Genomic DNA, 19127 nt, shown 5'->3' with positions numbered 1-19127 from the left:
AAGACTGAAGGGGGACCCCAGCTGGTTGCAGGGTTGGAGCTGTGCTGGGCATGCCCAGTAGGTGCCAGTCAAAGTTCTGGAAACTTTGATAAAAGTGTTCCGTAATTGGGTTCCATCCTGATGATGTCACCCATATGTGAGGACTACCATCCTGCTTGTCCTGTGAGAATGTATGAAAACAGGAAATACTGGAGGGAATGAAAAATTGAATATCATTGGCGTAGATTTTGAAATTACACCTAAGCCAGCTAAGAGATGGCAAAGGGGAAATAGATATTAAGTAGAATAGCTGAAAGTAATGAAACTTGTGGGATGCCTATGGGGATAGTGTACCAATCAGAGTTGTATAAGCCAATGTTTATTTGCTGAGGACGGTTGAACAAGAAGGATCTAAACCAATTAAGCTCTATGCATTTATTCTAGCAGTCCTGCCCGCGAGGAGCGCGGGCAGGCTCCTCACCTTACACAGCCAGTCGGGCCGCTGGCGTCTTCGCCAGGCTCCTCCCCAGCTGCCTCCGGTCCTGCGCGGCAGGGTCGGGCTGCTCTCCAGTGCAGGGTCGGGAAGCTCTCCAGTGCAGCTGGAAGCTCTCCAGTGCAGCTGGAACCTCCGCTGCTGCTCCGGCTTTCCCCCAACCTGCTGCAGCTCTCCCAGGGTCTTCAGCCGGAAGGGAGACCGTCCCTGCCGGTGCCTGCTTCAGCCCGGGTCTTGGGCCGGCAGGGAGGCCATCCCTGCCGGTGCCTGCAACCATCCTCTGCTTCCTGCAGCCCTTCCAGCTTCAGTCTTCGCGGCTGGGAGCCACTCCTGCAGTCTGCCATCTCTCCAGCTTTGGGGCAGGGCTGCTCTGCTGCCTGCCTAGCTTCCTCAGGCCTTCCATGTGGCTGAGGACGCCACCAGCTTCCAGCTCTCTTCATCCAGCTCTCCTAAGGCGCGGGCGCGCGCCTCTCTCCTCCTTTTCAAGGGCCGGCCAGGTGTGGCCCTCTGCTGACCCCTCCCTGGGCGTTGTCCTCTTCAACCCTACAAAAGGGCTCAGTGTCCATTCCAGCTTTGCCTTCACAAGGAGTTGGTCACTCTTGGGATCCTGCTGTCCTTTCCTCCAGGAGTTGTCCTTGTTCAGCACTTCTTCAACGTCCTGTGTTTCCTGTTCTTCGTTGGAGCTCCTCGTCCTGTCTTGATGTCCACGTTCCAGTCCAGATGTCTACCTGATGTTCTTGATCCAGCTCTGAGGTCTGTCTCTTGATCCTAATCCATGTTCCAGTCCAGATGTTTGTTCCTGATGTACGTGATCCAGCCCTGCTGTTGTTTCTCCTGATCCTGAAGTCCGTGACTCTGTCTTGCTCTCCTGAACCCCTGGTTCCTCGTTCCTGAGTCTTCTGTAAGCTTGGTACCCCGCGGCAAGCCATGTCGTGGTCCGCAACCAGCCCCACGGGCGGGCTGAGTAGGGCGCTTCATGATGCAAGCCTTGTACCTTGTTCCTGAGTCTTCTGAAAGCCAAGTACCTTGTTCCTGAATCTTCTGTAAGCTTGGTACACTACAGTGTGCTATGTCGTGGTCTGCGACCAGCCCCTCAGGTGGGCTGAGTAGGGCGCTTCATGGTGCAATGCCTTGTACCTCGCTCCTGGGTCTTCTGAAGGCCAAGTACCTCGTTCCTGAGTCTACTTCTGTTCCTGAGTCTACGTCTGTGCATCCAAGTACCTCGCTCCTGAGTCTACGTCTGTTCCTGAGTCCACGTCTGTGCATCCAAGTACCTCGCTCCTGAGTCTACGTCTGTGATTCCAAGTACTTCGCTCCTGAGTCTACATCTGTGCATCCAAGTACCTCGATCCTGAGTCTCGTCTGAATATCCATGTTCCAGTCTTCACTGTCCTGGCCTCCATCCGGCCTGCCGCTGTTACGCACCGGAAGGTGGACCCTTGATCCGAGGTAGTAACCAATGTACCACCGTCGGAAGGCGAGGCACACTCAGTCAGTCTTCTGTCGTTTGGTGAAGGGAATCTGGATGCAGGCGCCTCCTGCAGGTCGTGAAATCCAGATAGCTGGCGCCTCCAGCAGGTCATAGGTTCAGATAACTGGCGCCTCCAGTAGATCGTAGGGTTCAGAGAGTATTCCTCAGCCGGTCCAGGGATCAAAGCCAGAGAGTATTCCACAGCCGGTCCAGTGGTTACAGCCAGAGAGAATCCCGCAGCCGGTCCAGGGGTCAAAGCCAGAGAGTATTCCGCAGCCAGTCCAGGGGTCAAGCCAGAGAGTATTCCGCAGCCAATCCAGAGAATAAACGAAGAGAAGTCAGCAGCCAAATCCAGAAGTCAATACCAGGAGAAACTCAGCAGCCAGTCTTGGAGTCAAGCACGGAAGTCAATCAAGAACAAACTCAGGGAGAGAAACAACTTGGAACTTGATTAAGGAGGTGAAACAGACTGCTTCTCGACCCGGGGGTAAGGATTCGTTTTACCTAGCCCCGACGGCGTATCGGAAGCCACGCCCTCCCGTGTGAGTCAGCCTGGTGAAAGCTTTAAAAACCGGACTCCTACCGTGAATGTTTGAGAGAAACAACTTGGAACTTGATTAAGGAGGTGAAACAGACTGCTTCTCGACCCGGGGGTAAGGATTCGTTTTACCTAGCCCCTAGCCTTAGTTTGCGACTTTGTTTAGTGACTTCGTGGGACTTTAATGTTTATAGTAGGTTTTTCTCTCAACTAGAGAGTTATTGGATGTCAAGTATTTCTCTCCACTAAGAAAAGTCCATCTTTATTCGATAGGAAGAATAGGTAAGAAATTGTTTTCGTGATTTTATAAATTTAAATGCCTCACACAAAGCGAAAAGGGCGTCTGAGGCCTGAGTCCTCTGCCTCGGTCTCAGAAACGCCCAACCAGCTAAAGATACAGGGATTTCTTACCCCATTAGCGGCTTCAACACCGGGAGTATTGTCTGCTGTGGGATTAGATATGGAGCCTGATCTAACCCACCTGGACACACAAATATCTCTGTCCCCAGGTGCACCGAGTATCCCTCCTCCTCCTCAATCGGCAAACCTCCAGATACTTTTTCCAGCCCCAGTAGACGAAAGTACTGGATCTGGGGAAGCACGAGGAGTAACTGGAGGAATTGCTGAGACAATGGATGTGGAGGGAGCTTCGGCAGGGGAGATCTCAAAGATCTCTCAAACCTGCCGAGCTGGTACGGCTATTGCTGCTTTAAATATACCTAAAATAGAGAAACCAAATAAGATCACGCTCAATTCGATTTGGTTAGCAATAACCACTATGGAGAGATCTATCTCTTTATTAGTAACAACAATGAATAAGTCACAAGAGAAGTTATTAAATATTGAACCAACAATAAAGGAACATACAGAACAGATAGGGGAGATATTTGGAAAAGTAAATTCAATCCAGAAGGTACAATCTACTATAATTCAATCGGAGACGGTTTTGAGAAGAAGGATGGAGAATATGGAAAATAAATTAAGATACCAAAACTTGAGAGTTTTAAACTTTCCTAACCTCAAATTGATCTGTCTTAGAGAACAATTTAAGAAATATCTTAAGGAAATATTGTTAATACCGATAGAAAAAATGCCCTCTATTTCAAAAGTATATTTTACTCCATTAAAAAATGGAACAGTTGAGAAGAAGGACGAGGCGAAGGTCGATTTAGACCTTAACTTAACTGCCTATATAGAAACTCCATCCGAAGATCAAATTGAGCAGAGGGGAATCCTATTTCTCTCATTTAGTCAATTAGAAGAAAGGGATATGATATTGAGTACCTTCTTAAAAAATAGAAATAAGACCTATTTAGGCCAGAAAGTACAAATATACCCCGACATAGTTAGACACCCAGATACGAAGGAAAGCTTTTGTGCAATTGAGTCAAGAAGCTAGAAAATTGGGAGCACAGGTGAATATCAGATATCCATGTAAATGTGTATTGCAAATTCATGGGAAAAGATTTGTTTATTTTGAACCAGAACAAATGAAGATCTATTTAGAAAACCTGAAAGAACAGCAAGTAGAACCGAACCTACCCAGTGAGTAAATAATAAGCCGCTATTTTTTCTTTTCTTCCTAATGTTATAATGTTGATTACATTGTATTTTGGCTCATAATTACTTAGAAGTATGGACTTTCTGATCTTTATAACAGTACTTCAGAGATAATGTGTACACGTTGTACTAAACATTATTTTATGTTGTAATTTGGAAAAATTGATAAATAAAGAATAAAAAAAAAAAAAAAGAACAAACTCAGGAACAACACCAAGAGCCCAGATGAAGTCAAGGCAAGGTCTGAGGTGCAGACCCTGCCTTTAAATAGTCCCCGAAGGCTGGAGTCCGCAGGAAGGAGCCAATCCCAACCTGCCGTGGCTCCTTTAACAAATCAACTATTGAGTAGCAATAAAGGGGGCGGAGCCAGGAGCGACCAGGAGAACGGCCAACGCCGCGGCCATGTTTGAGCGACGAAACAGCCGCAGAACGCACCTGCAGATGCCGGTGCCGTCAACGGGAATGGGATGGTCTGCCGCCTTGGTGAGTGACAGACCTCGTTCGCGGCTTGCTGCCGCCGAGGGTCATAACAGCCGCTTCTTGCCGTACCCTTCGGCAGGTCTGAAAGGGCTTGGAATGGTTGGAGGTCTGTTCATAAGACCACCATTGCGTTGTTGGTCTTCCGAAGCGTGCAGGTCCGGAGGAGGGTCAGTAGCTCCAGTCTTCAGTCCAGCCTCGCTCCTGTTCAACCCATGCTCGGGCATGCCTCGCCTACCGCGGCACCTCCTCGGAGTTCCTCTGGGGTCGAGCCGTGGCCCAAGAACACATCTCCTGGTAAGCGGACCGCTCTTCTAGCGCTCCCCAACATTTATGCCAATTGATTGAAGACCTAATAGCAGGATATTGTCTAAAGTGTCAAATGCAGCGGAAATATCCAACAGTATCAAGATATGGTCAGTGTTTAAATCAAATCCACATATGATTGTATCAAATGAGGATAGTAATAGGGTTTCTGTACTATGAACCTTCCTGGAACCATGTTGATTAGGGTGAAGAATGACATTTCATTGAGATAGTTGGTCAGCTGATATAATACTACTGATTCAATGGTCATTGCTAGCGAGGTCAGTAAGGCAATTGGTTGTAAATTACTAAAGTCAGTTCAATCTTCTTTTTTTTTTTGGAATGGGTAAAATAGAAGTTTGTTTCAATATATCAGGGAAAACACCAGAGGTAAGAGAGAGATTAACCAGCTGGGCTAAGGGGAGAGAGAGGTGTTCATGTGCAACTTTTAAAAGATAACCTGGGCATGAGTTAAAAGAATTGGACGATAAATTACACAGGTACTTCTACCCACTTATCTGCTAAGGCTATTTTCAAAGAGCCACTTAAGCGCATAAAACCAGTGTAACAGATATGGACCCTTGCTACTGTGGTGAGATTGATGCAGCCTATTGGGTGAGCTCTATAGGCTCTCACCGACAGCTGGTGGAGGTTTTCCCCGAAGTTGAGCCTTGGGTTGCGGGGACCAGCAGGACTTAGGTAAGAGACTCTTAGAGAATGGTGTTGATGGAAGTCCAGGGCTAGATAAGGGTAAGAGGGAGGCAGGCAGGCACAAGCAAGGAAGCTCAATATCCATGCATTCATGGTAATCAAGAATAGTTAGTGTCCAGGCAAGAGGTCATATCCAATGCTCAGTCTCAAGAGAAAACAAGGATAAGACAGGAGGGAATATAAGATATGCTATACTGGGTCAGACCAAGGGTCCATCAAGCCCAGTATCCTGTTTCCAACAGTGGCCAATCCAAGACACAAGTACCTGGCAAATACCCAAACATTAAATAAATTTCAAGCTACTATTGATTCTTAATTAATAGCAGTTTATGGATTTTTCCTCTAGGAACTTATCTAAACCTTTTTTAAACCCAGTTACACTAGCTGCCGTAACTACATCCTCTGGCAATAAATTCCAGAGCTTAACTTTGCGCTGAGTGAAAAAGAATTTTCTTCTATTTGTTTTAAAAGATTGATGAATTTGTAGATCTCTATCATATCCCCCCCTCAGTTGTCTCTTCTCCAAACGGAAGAACCCTAACTTCCTTAGACTTTCCTCATAAGGCAGCCATTCCGTGCTCCTTATCATTTTGGTCACCCTTCTCTGCACTTTCTCCAGTTCAACTATATCTTTTTTGAGATGCGGCGACCAGAATTGCACACAGTATTCAAGATGCAGTCTCACCATGGAGTAATGCAGAGGCATTATGATATACATTGTGTTATTTACCATTCCCTTTCTAATAATTCCTAACATTCTGTTTGCTTTTTTGATCACCACAGCACACTGAGCTGACGATTTCAATATATTATCCACTCTGACACCTAGATCTTTTTCTGGGATGGTAACTTCTAAGATAGAACCTAACATTGTATAACTACAGCAAGGGTTATTTTTCCCCATATGCATCACTTTGCACTTGTCCATGTTAAATTTCATCTGCCATTTGGAAGCACAATCTTCCGGTTTTGCAAGGTCTTCCTGAAATTTATCACAATCCGCTTGAGATTTAACTACTCTGTATAATGTTGATGGAAGTCCAGGGCTAGATAAGGGTAAGAGGCAGGCAGGCACAAGCAAGGAAGCTCAATATCCATGCATTCATGGTAATCAAGAATAGTTAGTGTCCAGGCAAGAGGTCAAATCCAATGCTCAGTCTCAAGAGAAAACAAGGATAAGACAGGAGGGAATACTCCTGGCCACTTGTTCCATGTACTGCCTCCGGGCGAATTCTTTTTCTCTGTTTCAATGTTTCAATGTAAACCGATGTAATTTGTATGTCATACAGGAACACCGGTATATAAAAATTAAAAATAAATAAATAATTTTGTGTCAATCGCAAATTTGATCACCTCACTCGTCGTACCCCTTTCCATATCATTTGTAAATATATTAAAAATCACGGGTCCAAGTGCAGATCCCTGAGGCACTCTATTGTTTACCTTTTTCCACTGTGAAAATAGACCATTTAATCCTACTCTGTTTCCTGTCTTTTAACTAGCTTGCAATCCACAAAAGGACATTCTCTCCTATGCCATGACTTGTTAGTTTTCTTAAAAGCCTCTCATGCAGGACTTTGCTGAACGCCTTCTGAAAATCCAGATACACCACATCTGCCAGTTCACCTTTGTCCACATGTTTATTCACCCCTTTAAAAAAATTTAGGAGATTTGTGAGGCAAGATTTCCCTTGGGTAAATCCATGCTGGCTGTGTCCCATTAAGCTATGACTATCTAAATGTTTTGTGATTTTATTCTTTATAACAGTTTCCATGATTTTTCCTTGCACTGAAGTCAGGCTCACTGGTCTATAGTTTCCCAGAACACCCCAGAGCCCTTTTTAAATATCGGAGTTTCATTGGCTATCTTCCAATCTTCAGGTATAATGGATGATTTTAATGATAGGTTACAAATCAATTGAAATAGGTCTGAAATTTCATTTTGTAGTTTTTTCAGAACCCTGGGATGTATACCATCTGATCCAGGTGATTTACTACTCTTTAGTTTGTCAATCTGGCCTACCACGTCTTCCAGGTTCACCGTAATTTAGTTCAGTTCATCTGACTTATCACCTTTGAAAACCATCTCTGGAACCGGTATCTCCCTAACATCCTCATTAGTAAACACAGAAACAAAAAATTAATTTAGTCTGTCTGCAATGGCCTTATCTTTCCTAAGAGCCCCTTTAACCCCTTGGTCATCTAATGGTCCAGCTAACCTCCCTCACAGGTTTCCTACTTTGGATATATTTTTAAAAGTTTTTATCATGAGTTTTTGCCTCTACTGCCAACTTCATTTCAAATTCTCTTTTAGCCTGTCATCACTTTTTTACACTTAACTTGACAAAGCTTAAGCTTTTTCCTATTTTCTTTTGATATATCATTCTTCCAATTTTTGAATGAAGATCTTTGGCTAAAATAGACTTTCACTCCTTACTTTTTAGCCATGCTGGCAATTGTTTGATCTTTCTTCTACCTTTCTTAATGTGTCGAATACATCTGGACTGCGCTTCTAAGATGGTATTTTTTTAATAATGTCCATGCCTGTTGCACACTCTTTACCTTTGTAACTGCACCTTTCAGGATTTTTTTTAAATTTTCTCATTCTATAAAAGATTCCCTTTTGAAAGGTTAGTGCTAGAGTTGTGGATTTACTTATTGTCCCTCTTCAGATTTGATCATATTATAATCACTATTGCCAAGCGGCACCACCACCGTTACCTCTCTCACCAAATTCTGTGCTTTACTGAGAATTAGATCCCTATCTCTATTGTTCAGGAACCTCTATCGGTTCCTGAACCAATTGCTCCATAAAACTGTCATTTATTCCATCCAGGAAAGTTATCTCTCTAGCATGTCCTGACATTTCACTTACCTAGTCAATTTGGGGGTAATTGAAATCTCTCATTATTACTGCACTACCAATTTGGTTAGCTTCCCTAATTTCTCTTAGCATTTCCCTGACCATCTCACCATCTTGGCCAGGTGGATGGTAGTATACTCCTATCACTATACTCTTACTTACTTACTTTATTTATTTATTTGGTGCTTTTTTATACCGACATTCATGATACAGATCATATCATATCGGTTTACAAGGAACAGGGGGATTTAACATTAACCATAACATTAATCACAACGAAGAGGCAAAAAGTTACAATAAAACAAGGGTAATGGAACTTGGAAGATGAAGAAACTGTAGTAGATTGGAAACTCTGTAACTACAGTAAATCATTTACAATGTTTGAGATGGCTTGCATTGATCAGTTACAATGTCAGTGCATTGATCAGTTACAATATCACAAGGGATTTCTACCCATAAAGATTCAATTGTGAATTTAGTCTCATTCAGGTTCTTTATCTTTTTGGACTCTATGCCATCCTGGACATAAAGCGCCACCCCACCACCAAGATGCTCCTCTCTGTCATTGCGATATAATTTGTACTCTGGTATAGCATTATTCCACTCTGTCTCTGAGATGCCAATTAAATTTGTCGTCATTCACTGCTATAAACTCTAATTCTCCCATCTTACTTCTTAGACTTCTGGCATTAGCATACAAATATGTCAAAGTGTGTTTTTTGTATTAACATTCTGCTTTTCAGTTGACAGGGATAAATTGGAATATTTTAGCTCAGGTGAATTTTTAATTATAGACATTTGGACTACTTTTCTTATTATTGGAAACTCTCTGTTGGGATGCCCTAACACTAATGCTTCATTTGTATCATTTTAAGATACCTCCCTTCCGAACCATACGCTGCTGAGCAACTGTCGGCTTTCCCCTTTGATTTAATTTAAAAGCTGCTCTATCTCCTTTTTAAAGGTTAACGCCAGCAGCCTGGTTCCACCCTGGTTAAGGTGGAGTCCATCCCTTCAGAAAAGATTCCCCTTCCCTAATAGGTTCCCCAGTTCCTTATAAAACTGAATCCCTCTTCATTGCACCATTGTCTCATCCATAAGAACATAAGAAATTGCCATGCTGGGTCAGACCAAGGGTCCATCAAGCCCAGCATCCTGTTTCCAACAGAGGCCAAAACCAGGCCACAAGAACCTGGCAATTACCCAAACACTAAGAAGACCCATGCTACTGATGCAATTAATAGCTCTGGCTATTCCCTAAGTATAATTGATTAATAGCCATTAATGGACTTCTCCTCCAAGAACTTGTCCAAACCTTTTTTGAACCCAGCTACACTAACTGCACTAACCACATCCCCTGGCAACAAATTCCAGAGCTTTATTGTGCGTTGAGTGAAAAAGAATTTTCTCCGATTAGTCTTAAATGTGCTATTTGCTAACTTCATGGAATGCCCCCTAGACCTTCTATTATTCGAAAGTGTAAATAACCAAGTCACATCTACTCGTTCAAGACCTCTCATGATCTTAAAGACCTCTATCATATCCCCCCTCAGCTGTCTCTTCTCCAAGCTGAACAGCCCCAACCTCTTCAGCCTTTCCTCATAGGGGAGCTGTTCCATCCCCTTTATCATTTTGGTTGCCCTTCTCTGTACCTTCTCCATCGCAACTATATCTTTTTTGAGATGCGGCGACCAGAATTGTACACAGTATTCAAGGTGTGGTCTCACCATGGAGCGATACAGAGGCATTATGACATTTTCCGTTCTATTAACCATTCCCTTCCTAATAATTCCTAACATTCTATTTGCTTTTTTGACTGCTGCAGCACACTGAGCTGACGATTTTAAAGTATTATCCACTATGAAGCCTAGATCTTTTTCCTGGGTGGTAGCTCCTAATATGGAACCTAACATCGTGTAACTACAGCAAGGGTTATTTTTCCCTATATGCAACACCTTTCACTTGTCCACATTAAATTTCATCTGCCATTTGGATGCCCAATCTTCCAGTCTTGCAAGGTCCTCCTGTAATGTATCACAGTCTGCATTGAGACTCCAGAGCTCTGCCTGCCTCAGGGGCCCTGCGCGTGGAACAGGGAGTATTTCAGAGAATGCTATACTGGAGGTTCTGGATTTCAACTTTCTACCTAAGAGCCTGAATTTGGCTTCCAGATTCTCCCTCCCACATTTTCCTATGTCGTTCATACCCACATGAACCATGACAGCCAGCTCCTCCCCAGCACCGTCTAAAATCCTATCTAGATGACGTGTGAAGTCCGCCACCTTCGCGGGCTGACACAACAGGCAGGCAGGATGGACTAGGCAGTGCTGGATATTATGAAGCAGAACAGGTGAGAAGGTGAAGGAAGGCTGGATGAGAGAGCAGGGCAGGCTGGAGAGATGAGATAGGATGAGACGAGGCAGGAGATGTGAGGCAAGAGTGGACTAGCTGAGGCAGAGTAGGCTGGAGAGACAAGGCAAGCCTGGATAAGACAAGACTGGGCAAATTAGAGAATAGGCAAGACAATCAGGAAAGCACCACGCACTACTACAGGAAGCAGGACCTGTTGCTGAGGTGTTGTAGGGAAGTCCAGAGAGCCCTTATAAAGGGCAGCCCCTCTGATGTCATCTTAGGGCACCGCGGGGCTTTTCCCACTGTGGACCTTTTAAATAAGAAGAGGTTGATCGCATGTGCGCTTAAGGAGAGCAGATTAGTGGTGTGTTGGAGTGGCGCTTCAGGTCACTCTCAGCGGCGGTTCTTGGCGGGCAGCATTCAGGCTGGGCAGGAGCCATGGAAGTGAGTGTGGCAGCTTGGGGGCTGTCCCGTGAGCTGCCAAACATAACAGCTAGGATTTATGCATGGAAGTGGCTTTGAATATTACCCCCAAAAGGAGCATTGATGACTACAATGTAATTGTGACAGTGTCATATGTATCAGAAAAAGTAGATTGAATCTCTGGCCCTTTCCCCCAGTCTTGCAGAATCGCTAATATTTGGGTGGACAAGTCTACCTAGTGTAATTTTTTGGACTAGTTGTGGTTAGATCTAAAATGTCATGCCCCTATTAAAACTACTACGTAGTTATGACCTGGAAGAACTGGATAGAAGTGCATTACTTAGGAACCGAGCTAGTGGCTATTTAGCATTAGTTTCAGTGAAAGAGAGATGCAATAATTTTGAAAATACAGTAAATGTGAGCTCTGTAACCATCATAAAAATGTTTTGAGTAGCCATCAAATACATTTGCAGATTGGGCTAAAATTCTTTGTTTATAGAAATTTACATACTGAAGTAGACCTTGAATAATTTGTTGTACCTGTCCTTCATCTAATGAGCTGTAATCAGCATCTGAGTTAGTGACTTAGAAGAGCAACTTTCGGTGTGATTAATGGCATCACAAAAGCATTATGACAATTACAGTCTCCTTAAACATGCCAATGAAAAGGCAATAGCTAAATATAAAGAAATAAAATAAATTAGCTGCTATTAATACATGGTGTAAACAAATATGCACAGTGACATTCCATATGATCTAGGGGACAGATTTCCATACCAAATTCATAATAATTCCATATGGTAGATATGTTACAAATGGACAAAAGAATATATAAATATATAGCACAGTGTTAAATAAAAGGTGAGGAGGGAGGTTTCCACAGGTACAAATGCCAACAAGAAATATACAGCGCAATGCTCTGAATAATAAAAATGCAAAAAGCAATTAGAGATGGACTATTAATTCCTCAGTTTCTAGAAGGGTTAACCTCCTTTCTCTATTATTTTCATCAACTCAGTAATACTGAAAACAGAAGCTTGCATGCCTTCATGGATGTTTTTTGTATTTGTAGTGTTTCCTATATGCGTCATGAAAGCAGTTATTTATTTTAGTTATTCATAATTAGCATGTTAAAGTTTACATGGATATCTGAAGTTGTATTAGAATTTTGAGAGGAAAGAATCTAACCACCTAATATAAGTTGGTTTGTGCTAGCTATTTTGATGTAAATGTCATGTTTCTATTTTTAAATGTCATGTAAAGAGCCAGGCTCTCTTGAAAGCTTTTAGTAATTGAAGTACTTGCTCAAGCTTATAAAATCACTCAAGCTGTCATTTGGGGAACCTCAGGTTATTATGGAGGCATGTGTTCCTTGTAACTCTTGCAGTTCATTCTTTTATTGTCAGACTTGCTTATAAAGTTGTAGTGATATGGCCTATCACTTGAAATTTTTTTTTTTACCATTAAGATATTTATTTGTATTTCCTTTTTATCAGTGAAAAATGCACATGCATATGTGGGATACTGCCAGGTACGTGGATTGGCCACTGTTGGAAACAGAATACTAGGCTGGATGGACCTTTGGTCTGACCCAGTATGGCAGATCTAATGTTCTTATGTTCTATATTGAACACATAGTACTATACATAGTATACACACAAAGGGGTTGTATTGGTACATGTTTAAAATTTGTAAGCACTAGCACCAGTCATCAAGGTTTTGATTCTACCTACTGTCTATTTGCACATTTCTTGTAAATGTTCATAATTCAATTGTACTTTTTTAAAATAATAAAATTATGAATGCTTGTGAGTGATACATGAATGGACTGAGCCCCTGGAAATTGATGCTACTGGTCTTAAGTTGCAAACTTGTACTAATTCAACCCCCTTTGTTTATATGCATTGAGCATAATTTTCAGAAACATTTGTGTATAAAATAAATGGGCTTTTTGAAAATTACCCTAGGGCTTGTACACATAAAAGCATGCATATTTGAAAGAGGCGTTCCTGCAGGCGGAGCTGGGGGTGGGGAAACTATTTGCATACTTTCGATTTTTGAAAGAATGTGGATAAATGAATGCATACACATTTACCTCTGCTCTCAAGCAGGAATAGATTTGTACAGGTACGCTATGCAGGGGTACGTGCATACTCTATAATTTTCTAAGCAGACTTATATGTGTACCCAATAATTTTCAAAGTGGGCTTAGGTCCGTGTAACATAGGCTTTTATCAAATTACCCTCCCTATGAATAAAACTATGCTGAAGGCAATTTTCAAAGCATTTTATGCAGGTGAACATGTTTACCCCTGTAAAATGTGCTTCTGAAAATTGCCTGGCAAAGTATGCATGCTGTTTCATAGCCTGCAACTTTTATCCACAGGGAAAGGGGTTGTTTCCCTTTGAAAATGAACTAGCAGGCCTGCAAGTTCCTCATGGAAACTGACAATTGCCCCCTTAATCTGATAGCAGAAAAGGCCTTGGTTAACTGGACTTTCAGTCATTTATTTATTTTTATTTATTTGAGGTTCTTTATATACCACCATTCGTTTAGTAACATCATGTTGGTTAACATTCAACAAAATTTTAGCAGCAGCGCTGGAACAGATAGAAAATAGCGGCAGTGCTTTACAATTAATATTCAACTTAAGAAAGGTCTTTAGGAGATTATAACAAAGAAAAGTTAGAGCAGGGAATGCAAACAGGGATGGGGAAGGGGAGGAAAAATGAAAAAATAGAAATAAGATGATTACATTAAAATTAATACATAGGATAAATACATTAAATACATTAGGTATAATAGATTACTAGGCGTCAACTTTATAAAGATATTAGAAAGGAGTACTTTATGTAACTCAAAAGGATAATGCATATTTACAAATTTACATAAGTTTAGTTTCAGGGAAAAGCAAGAGGGGAATAGCTGGAGGTGATATTGGGTACTTTATGTGAAGGCTTTTAAGAATAACCATGTTTTAAGTTTCTGCTTGAATTTTTTTGGGCATAGTTCCTGACGAAGATCAGGTGGCAAACTGTTCCAGCAGGAGGGGCCAGCTATGGCAAAGGTCGAGTTGTGTCGAGTCTGGTAGTTTTGTGAGGGGGTAATTGGAGTGTGGCTGCGTGTTACGGTCTGGGGGTTCTGGAGTGTTTGCGGAACTGAATGGCATTATTGAGCCAGATCATGTTAAGAACATAAGAACATAAGAAAATGCCATACTGGGTCAGACCAAGGGTCCATCAAGCCCAGCATCCTGTTTCCAACAGTGGCCAATCCAGGCCATAAGAACCTGGCAAGTACCCAAAAACTAAGTCTATTCCATGTAACCATTGCTAATGGCAGTGGCTATTCTCTAAGTGAACCTAATAGCAGGTAATGGACTTCTCCTCCAAGAACTTATCCAATCCTTTTTTAAACACAGCTATACTACCTGCACGAACCACATTCTCTGGCAACAAATTCCAGAGTTTAATTGTGCGTTGAGTAAAAAAGAACTTTCTCCGATTAGTTTTAAATGTGCCCCATGCTAACTTCATGGAGTGTCCCCTAGTCCTTCTACTATCTGAAAGAGTAAATAACCGATTCACATCTACCCGTTCTAGACCTCTCATGATTTTAAACACCTCTATCATATCCCCCCTCAGTCGTCTCTTCTCCAAGCTGAAAAGTCCTAATCTCTTTAGTCTTTCCTCATAGGGGAGTTGTTCCATTCCCCTTATCATTTTGGTAGCCCTTCTCTGTACCTTCTCCATCGCAATTATATCTTTTTTGAGATGCGGCGACCAGAATTGTTCTCAGTGTATAGGGTCTTATGTATTAGTGATAGGACTTTGAAGGTGATTCTTTGAGCAACTGGTAGCCAATGCAATTCTTTAAGTATGGGAGTGATATGATCTGACCTTCTTGTATTGGTGAGGATACGGGCCGCAGCATTTTGTAACATTTGCAGCGGTAGGATGGTGGAATTGGGAAGGCCTAACAGGAGGGCGTTACAGTAGTCAATTTTAGCAAATAATAGGGATTGCAGCACTGTGCGGAAATCACATTGATATAGGAGGGGTTTTAGTTTCTTAAGGGTGTGCAGTTTGAAGTATCCATCTTTTATAGTATTATTGATGTGTTTTTTGAAATTAAGATGGCTGTCTATAGTGACACCTAGGTTTTTGACATTTTCAGTAGAGATGGCCAAAGGGAGAGGAGAGAGTGTGGAGGATTCTTTGTTGTTGCCTTTGTTGGGGGAGATTATCATGAGTTCGGTTTTGTCAGGATTGATGGCTGAGTTGATGCTGGTGAGGAGCGCGCTTATGTCTGAGAGGGCAGTTTCCCATTTTTTGAGGGCATTGGTCTTCACAGAGGTTATATGACTATGAATTAATAATAATAAATTGAGTTTATATACAGTTCAAACTGCTCTGTAGAAATGTGTAGACAAATCTAGGTAAAGCAGAGGAGACTTTATTTAATAGTCTGCAAAGTCCCCCTGTCCTTTACATGCTTACAGCCATCCTGACTACTGATCCTGCAAGTGAATTTACATGAGACTATCAAAATGAAGAGGAAAAGAATATTATAAATTGAGACTCAGAGAGATCGTATCTGCTCAGTGTCTCACAGAGGTCAATAATTAAGGGGCCAGTGTACTCACCCACATTAAAATAATCTAGTAACACACATTATCAGTTGATTTTAACATGGGCATTATCTCTTGCAAAACCCTATGTTAAAATCCCAGTGTGCTAAAGGGCAATAAACCTGGGGATTTGTGAGCAATATCACGGATATGTTATTGTAATGAGCCAGCATTTTTGCAACTGGTTAAGATCGACTTTAGCGTCTGATGCTGCCATGATAACTTTTGTAACCTCTTTTTTCCCTTCCCACCCCCATCAAAAGAAAGAAGCCCCCCCCCCATTAAATCTCACCTCCCTCTTGTCTCCTCACCCTAGAGAAGAAAAGCCACCCCGAAAAACCCTCTTTTCCTTCCTTCCCTCCCTCCCACTCCCCCACAGTCCCCTGGACTCTTCATCCGTTTCCCCACCCTGAAGAAGGAAGTCCCACCCTCAGAGCCCTTCTTCTTCACCTGTCCCCAAGAGGAAAGCCCCAGCTACACAGCCCTCTCTCCCTTTCTCAGGAAAGAAGGCATTCACTAGCCAAAGCGGCTTTCCTCTGGTCACCCTTCCTTCCTCTGAGAGGAGGGTTTTTAAATCTAACCTACATCTACATAGCTGCGATAGAGTTCTATTCTGACTCTCAGAGACATTGCAGCATAGACTGGCCCAACCTATGGTTATGTCTGGAGTCAATGTCCAAACAATAATGGGATGTAAATGTGTGGACAAAAGTCCAGATTGCAGCCTCATTAGAAACCAATCTCAGATGAGCAATCTAAGCAGCCATGAATCTGTTATTATGAACCTTTATATGCCCATCCAGCGTTAGATCTGCTTAGGAAGGTTTTTTTTTGCATTACTGCAGGGTTAATCCAAATCATGTTGCATTGATTCAGTTTACATTAACCCTATTTTAATATTAAGGAGTATTTGCATACATTTGTATGTGGCGCAGCTCATTAATATTTTAACATATAAGCCTATGTTAATTTTGCATTAACCACACATGTTAACACAGATTAACCACACATGTATGTTAAGGGTAATGCAGCGTTAGTGCATGTTAAACCAGTGTTAATACTGTATTATCCTTAATATAGTTTAATACATTGGCCCCTAAGAGATTAATTGAATTTGTATTTCTGGAGTTCTCCTTAATTACAGTTCTAACATTTGACCACACATCTTAAGTACTATGTTTTTGCTTTTTTGCAATACTTCATAACTATTTATTTTGTTCTTCTCTAACAGGTTTTGGAAGCACACCCAAATTACCCTAAAATAAGAAAGGATATACTGGATAAGTCCCGGGCAGCTTTAAGAACTTAAGCCTTGCGGCCATGCTTCGCTAGAATTTTTTTTTACCTGGTGTTCATAGTGAACAGTGAGAATACTGTGTCTGTAATGTTCACATCTGTAAAATTGTTTGACTTTCAGTAATATTTGTGTAAAATTTGGATTCTGTTTGCCATAGGGACATGTAATAAAATTGATCTTTACTGCTGATTTTTTTAAGTATTTTTTTGTAGGGGCAGGGGATCTTCTTTTATACATTTGTTATACTTTTTGTTATCAAAGTTGTTACATGATACAGTCTTGGAACATATTAATATTTCTATACATGACAGTGCCTCATATTTTAATACAGAATCCCATCATACGTAAAAAGGATCAAATAGTGGAACTAACTGAAAAAGCCAGAAACCTAGGTGTAATAATTGACAACAAACTCAATCTTAAGCAGCACATATCAGTGAAAGTTAGGGAAGGCTACGCCAAACTAATGGTCCTTAGAAGGCTAAAACCCCTATTAACCCAAGCGCACTTTCGAACTGTTCTACAAGCACTTATATTCACTAGCACAGACTATTGTAACACACTTTTCCTAGGAATACCATATACAACACTAAGACCTCTACAAATCTTACAGAACTCTGCAGCCAGAATACTAAATGGAAAAAGCAGAAGGGATCACATCACTCAAACGCTCGCCGAATTACACTGGCTGCCAATTGAACAAAGAGTGCAATTTAAAACAGTATGCACAAACTAATCTATGAGGAAAATACTGATTGGCTAAACACTGCACTACGACTACATGTCCCCCAGAGAAATCTAAGATCAGCCAATAAAGCTCTACTAACCATACCCTCTGTAAAGACAGCAAAACTGAAGCAAGTAAGAGAGAGAGCATTATCCCTAGCCGGTCCAATATTATGGAACACAATACCACTCGAAATAAGATTAATGAAAGATTTAAAACTCTTCAAAAAAGGTTTAAAAACATGGCTCTTCAAAAAAGCTTTCCACAATGAGAGTGGGGAGTAAGGAATACTAACAGACAAGAAAAAAAACTCCGGCACACTGTTAAAAGTCACCAAATAGCAGTTATCCCTCCTTTATTATTTTTTCTCATACCTAAATATTAATTTAAGAGAGTACAGTATATCTCATATATGGATATTCTATTAGTCATATAAATGGAATTTCCAATCCACGATCCAGATAGCATATATTTGAATCATGTAACTGAAAATGTATTGGCACCTACTAGCTAATTTATAATCCAAACCAAATTTATTTATGTGCCTATCTGTAAACCGTTGTGATGGTATACCACTAAACGACGGTATAGAAATTTTTTAAATAAATAAATATCCTAATATAAGAACTGAACATTTTGCATAAAAGAGTTGTTGAATATTTTATTTTAGCTATGTGTATTTAAAGTATTTCATTAGGGAAACAGGTTAAATCAAAATCAAGCACTTAGCTAATACTAAGAGTGTCTGAAGTCAGTCCAAGAATGGTTGCCATAAAACAAACTATTTCTTTGTGAACAAGCAAGTTGATCACAAATGGGTGGCATTATCCGATGACATGGAAACAATTTTTCTCAGAGTCCAAGTTAGGTTCTAGGTTAGCTACCAGGTGGTGGTGGTAGTTTAGGGAGAGAGAAATAGCCAGAGATTGTTGGGTGTTACCCTGTTGCTGGGCTCTGAGGTCCTGTTCAGCTCTGGCGCCCATGGATCTCTGCTCTGCTGCAGGGATCATCTCTGAAGACTTTAACACAACTCTTTACGGGAAATTCTGTTCATGGACAGATTTTAAAGAACGATTCCAGTTGATCTCCTTTTTATTTGCATTTATGCAGTTGAGGGATGTAGTGGAGTTAAGGAATGTATTGATAGACTTCTGACTGTGCTAGAATGAACACATTTTCTTAATAAGAATCCGAAAGGGCGGCTGAGTAAAATCTATAAGGCTGTACACTGGTCCATGGACAAAAGGCTATATAAAGGAATTTAAAGAGCAGGGTCAGTCAATTCAGCAGGAAGAATGCG

At 41.5% G+C, this 19127-nt stretch overlaps 1 protein-coding gene across 2 annotated transcripts in view; it reads left to right on the top strand.

The window, feature by feature from the left end:
- The window catches only part of TTC21B (tetratricopeptide repeat domain 21B), a 450819-nt gene extending 433530 nt beyond the window's left edge, over positions 1-17289 (top strand). For both annotated transcript variants that reach the window (XM_029605659.1, XM_029605657.1), the window contains exon 29: positions 17035-17289. In XM_029605659.1, the coding sequence (XP_029461519.1) occupies positions 17035-17112 (78 nt within the window). In that variant the 3' untranslated portion in view covers positions 17113-17289. The remainder of the gene's footprint in view (positions 1-17034) is intronic.
- The last annotated feature ends 1838 nt before the right edge of the window (positions 17290-19127 follow it).

This window comes from Rhinatrema bivittatum, chromosome 6 (assembly GCF_901001135.1).
Source record: "Rhinatrema bivittatum chromosome 6, aRhiBiv1.1, whole genome shotgun sequence".
Classification (NCBI taxonomy): Eukaryota; Metazoa; Chordata; class Amphibia; order Gymnophiona; family Rhinatrematidae; genus Rhinatrema; species Rhinatrema bivittatum.
The sequence above is the reverse complement of the archived record's forward strand: the minus strand, read 5'-3'. Positions and strand labels throughout refer to the sequence as shown.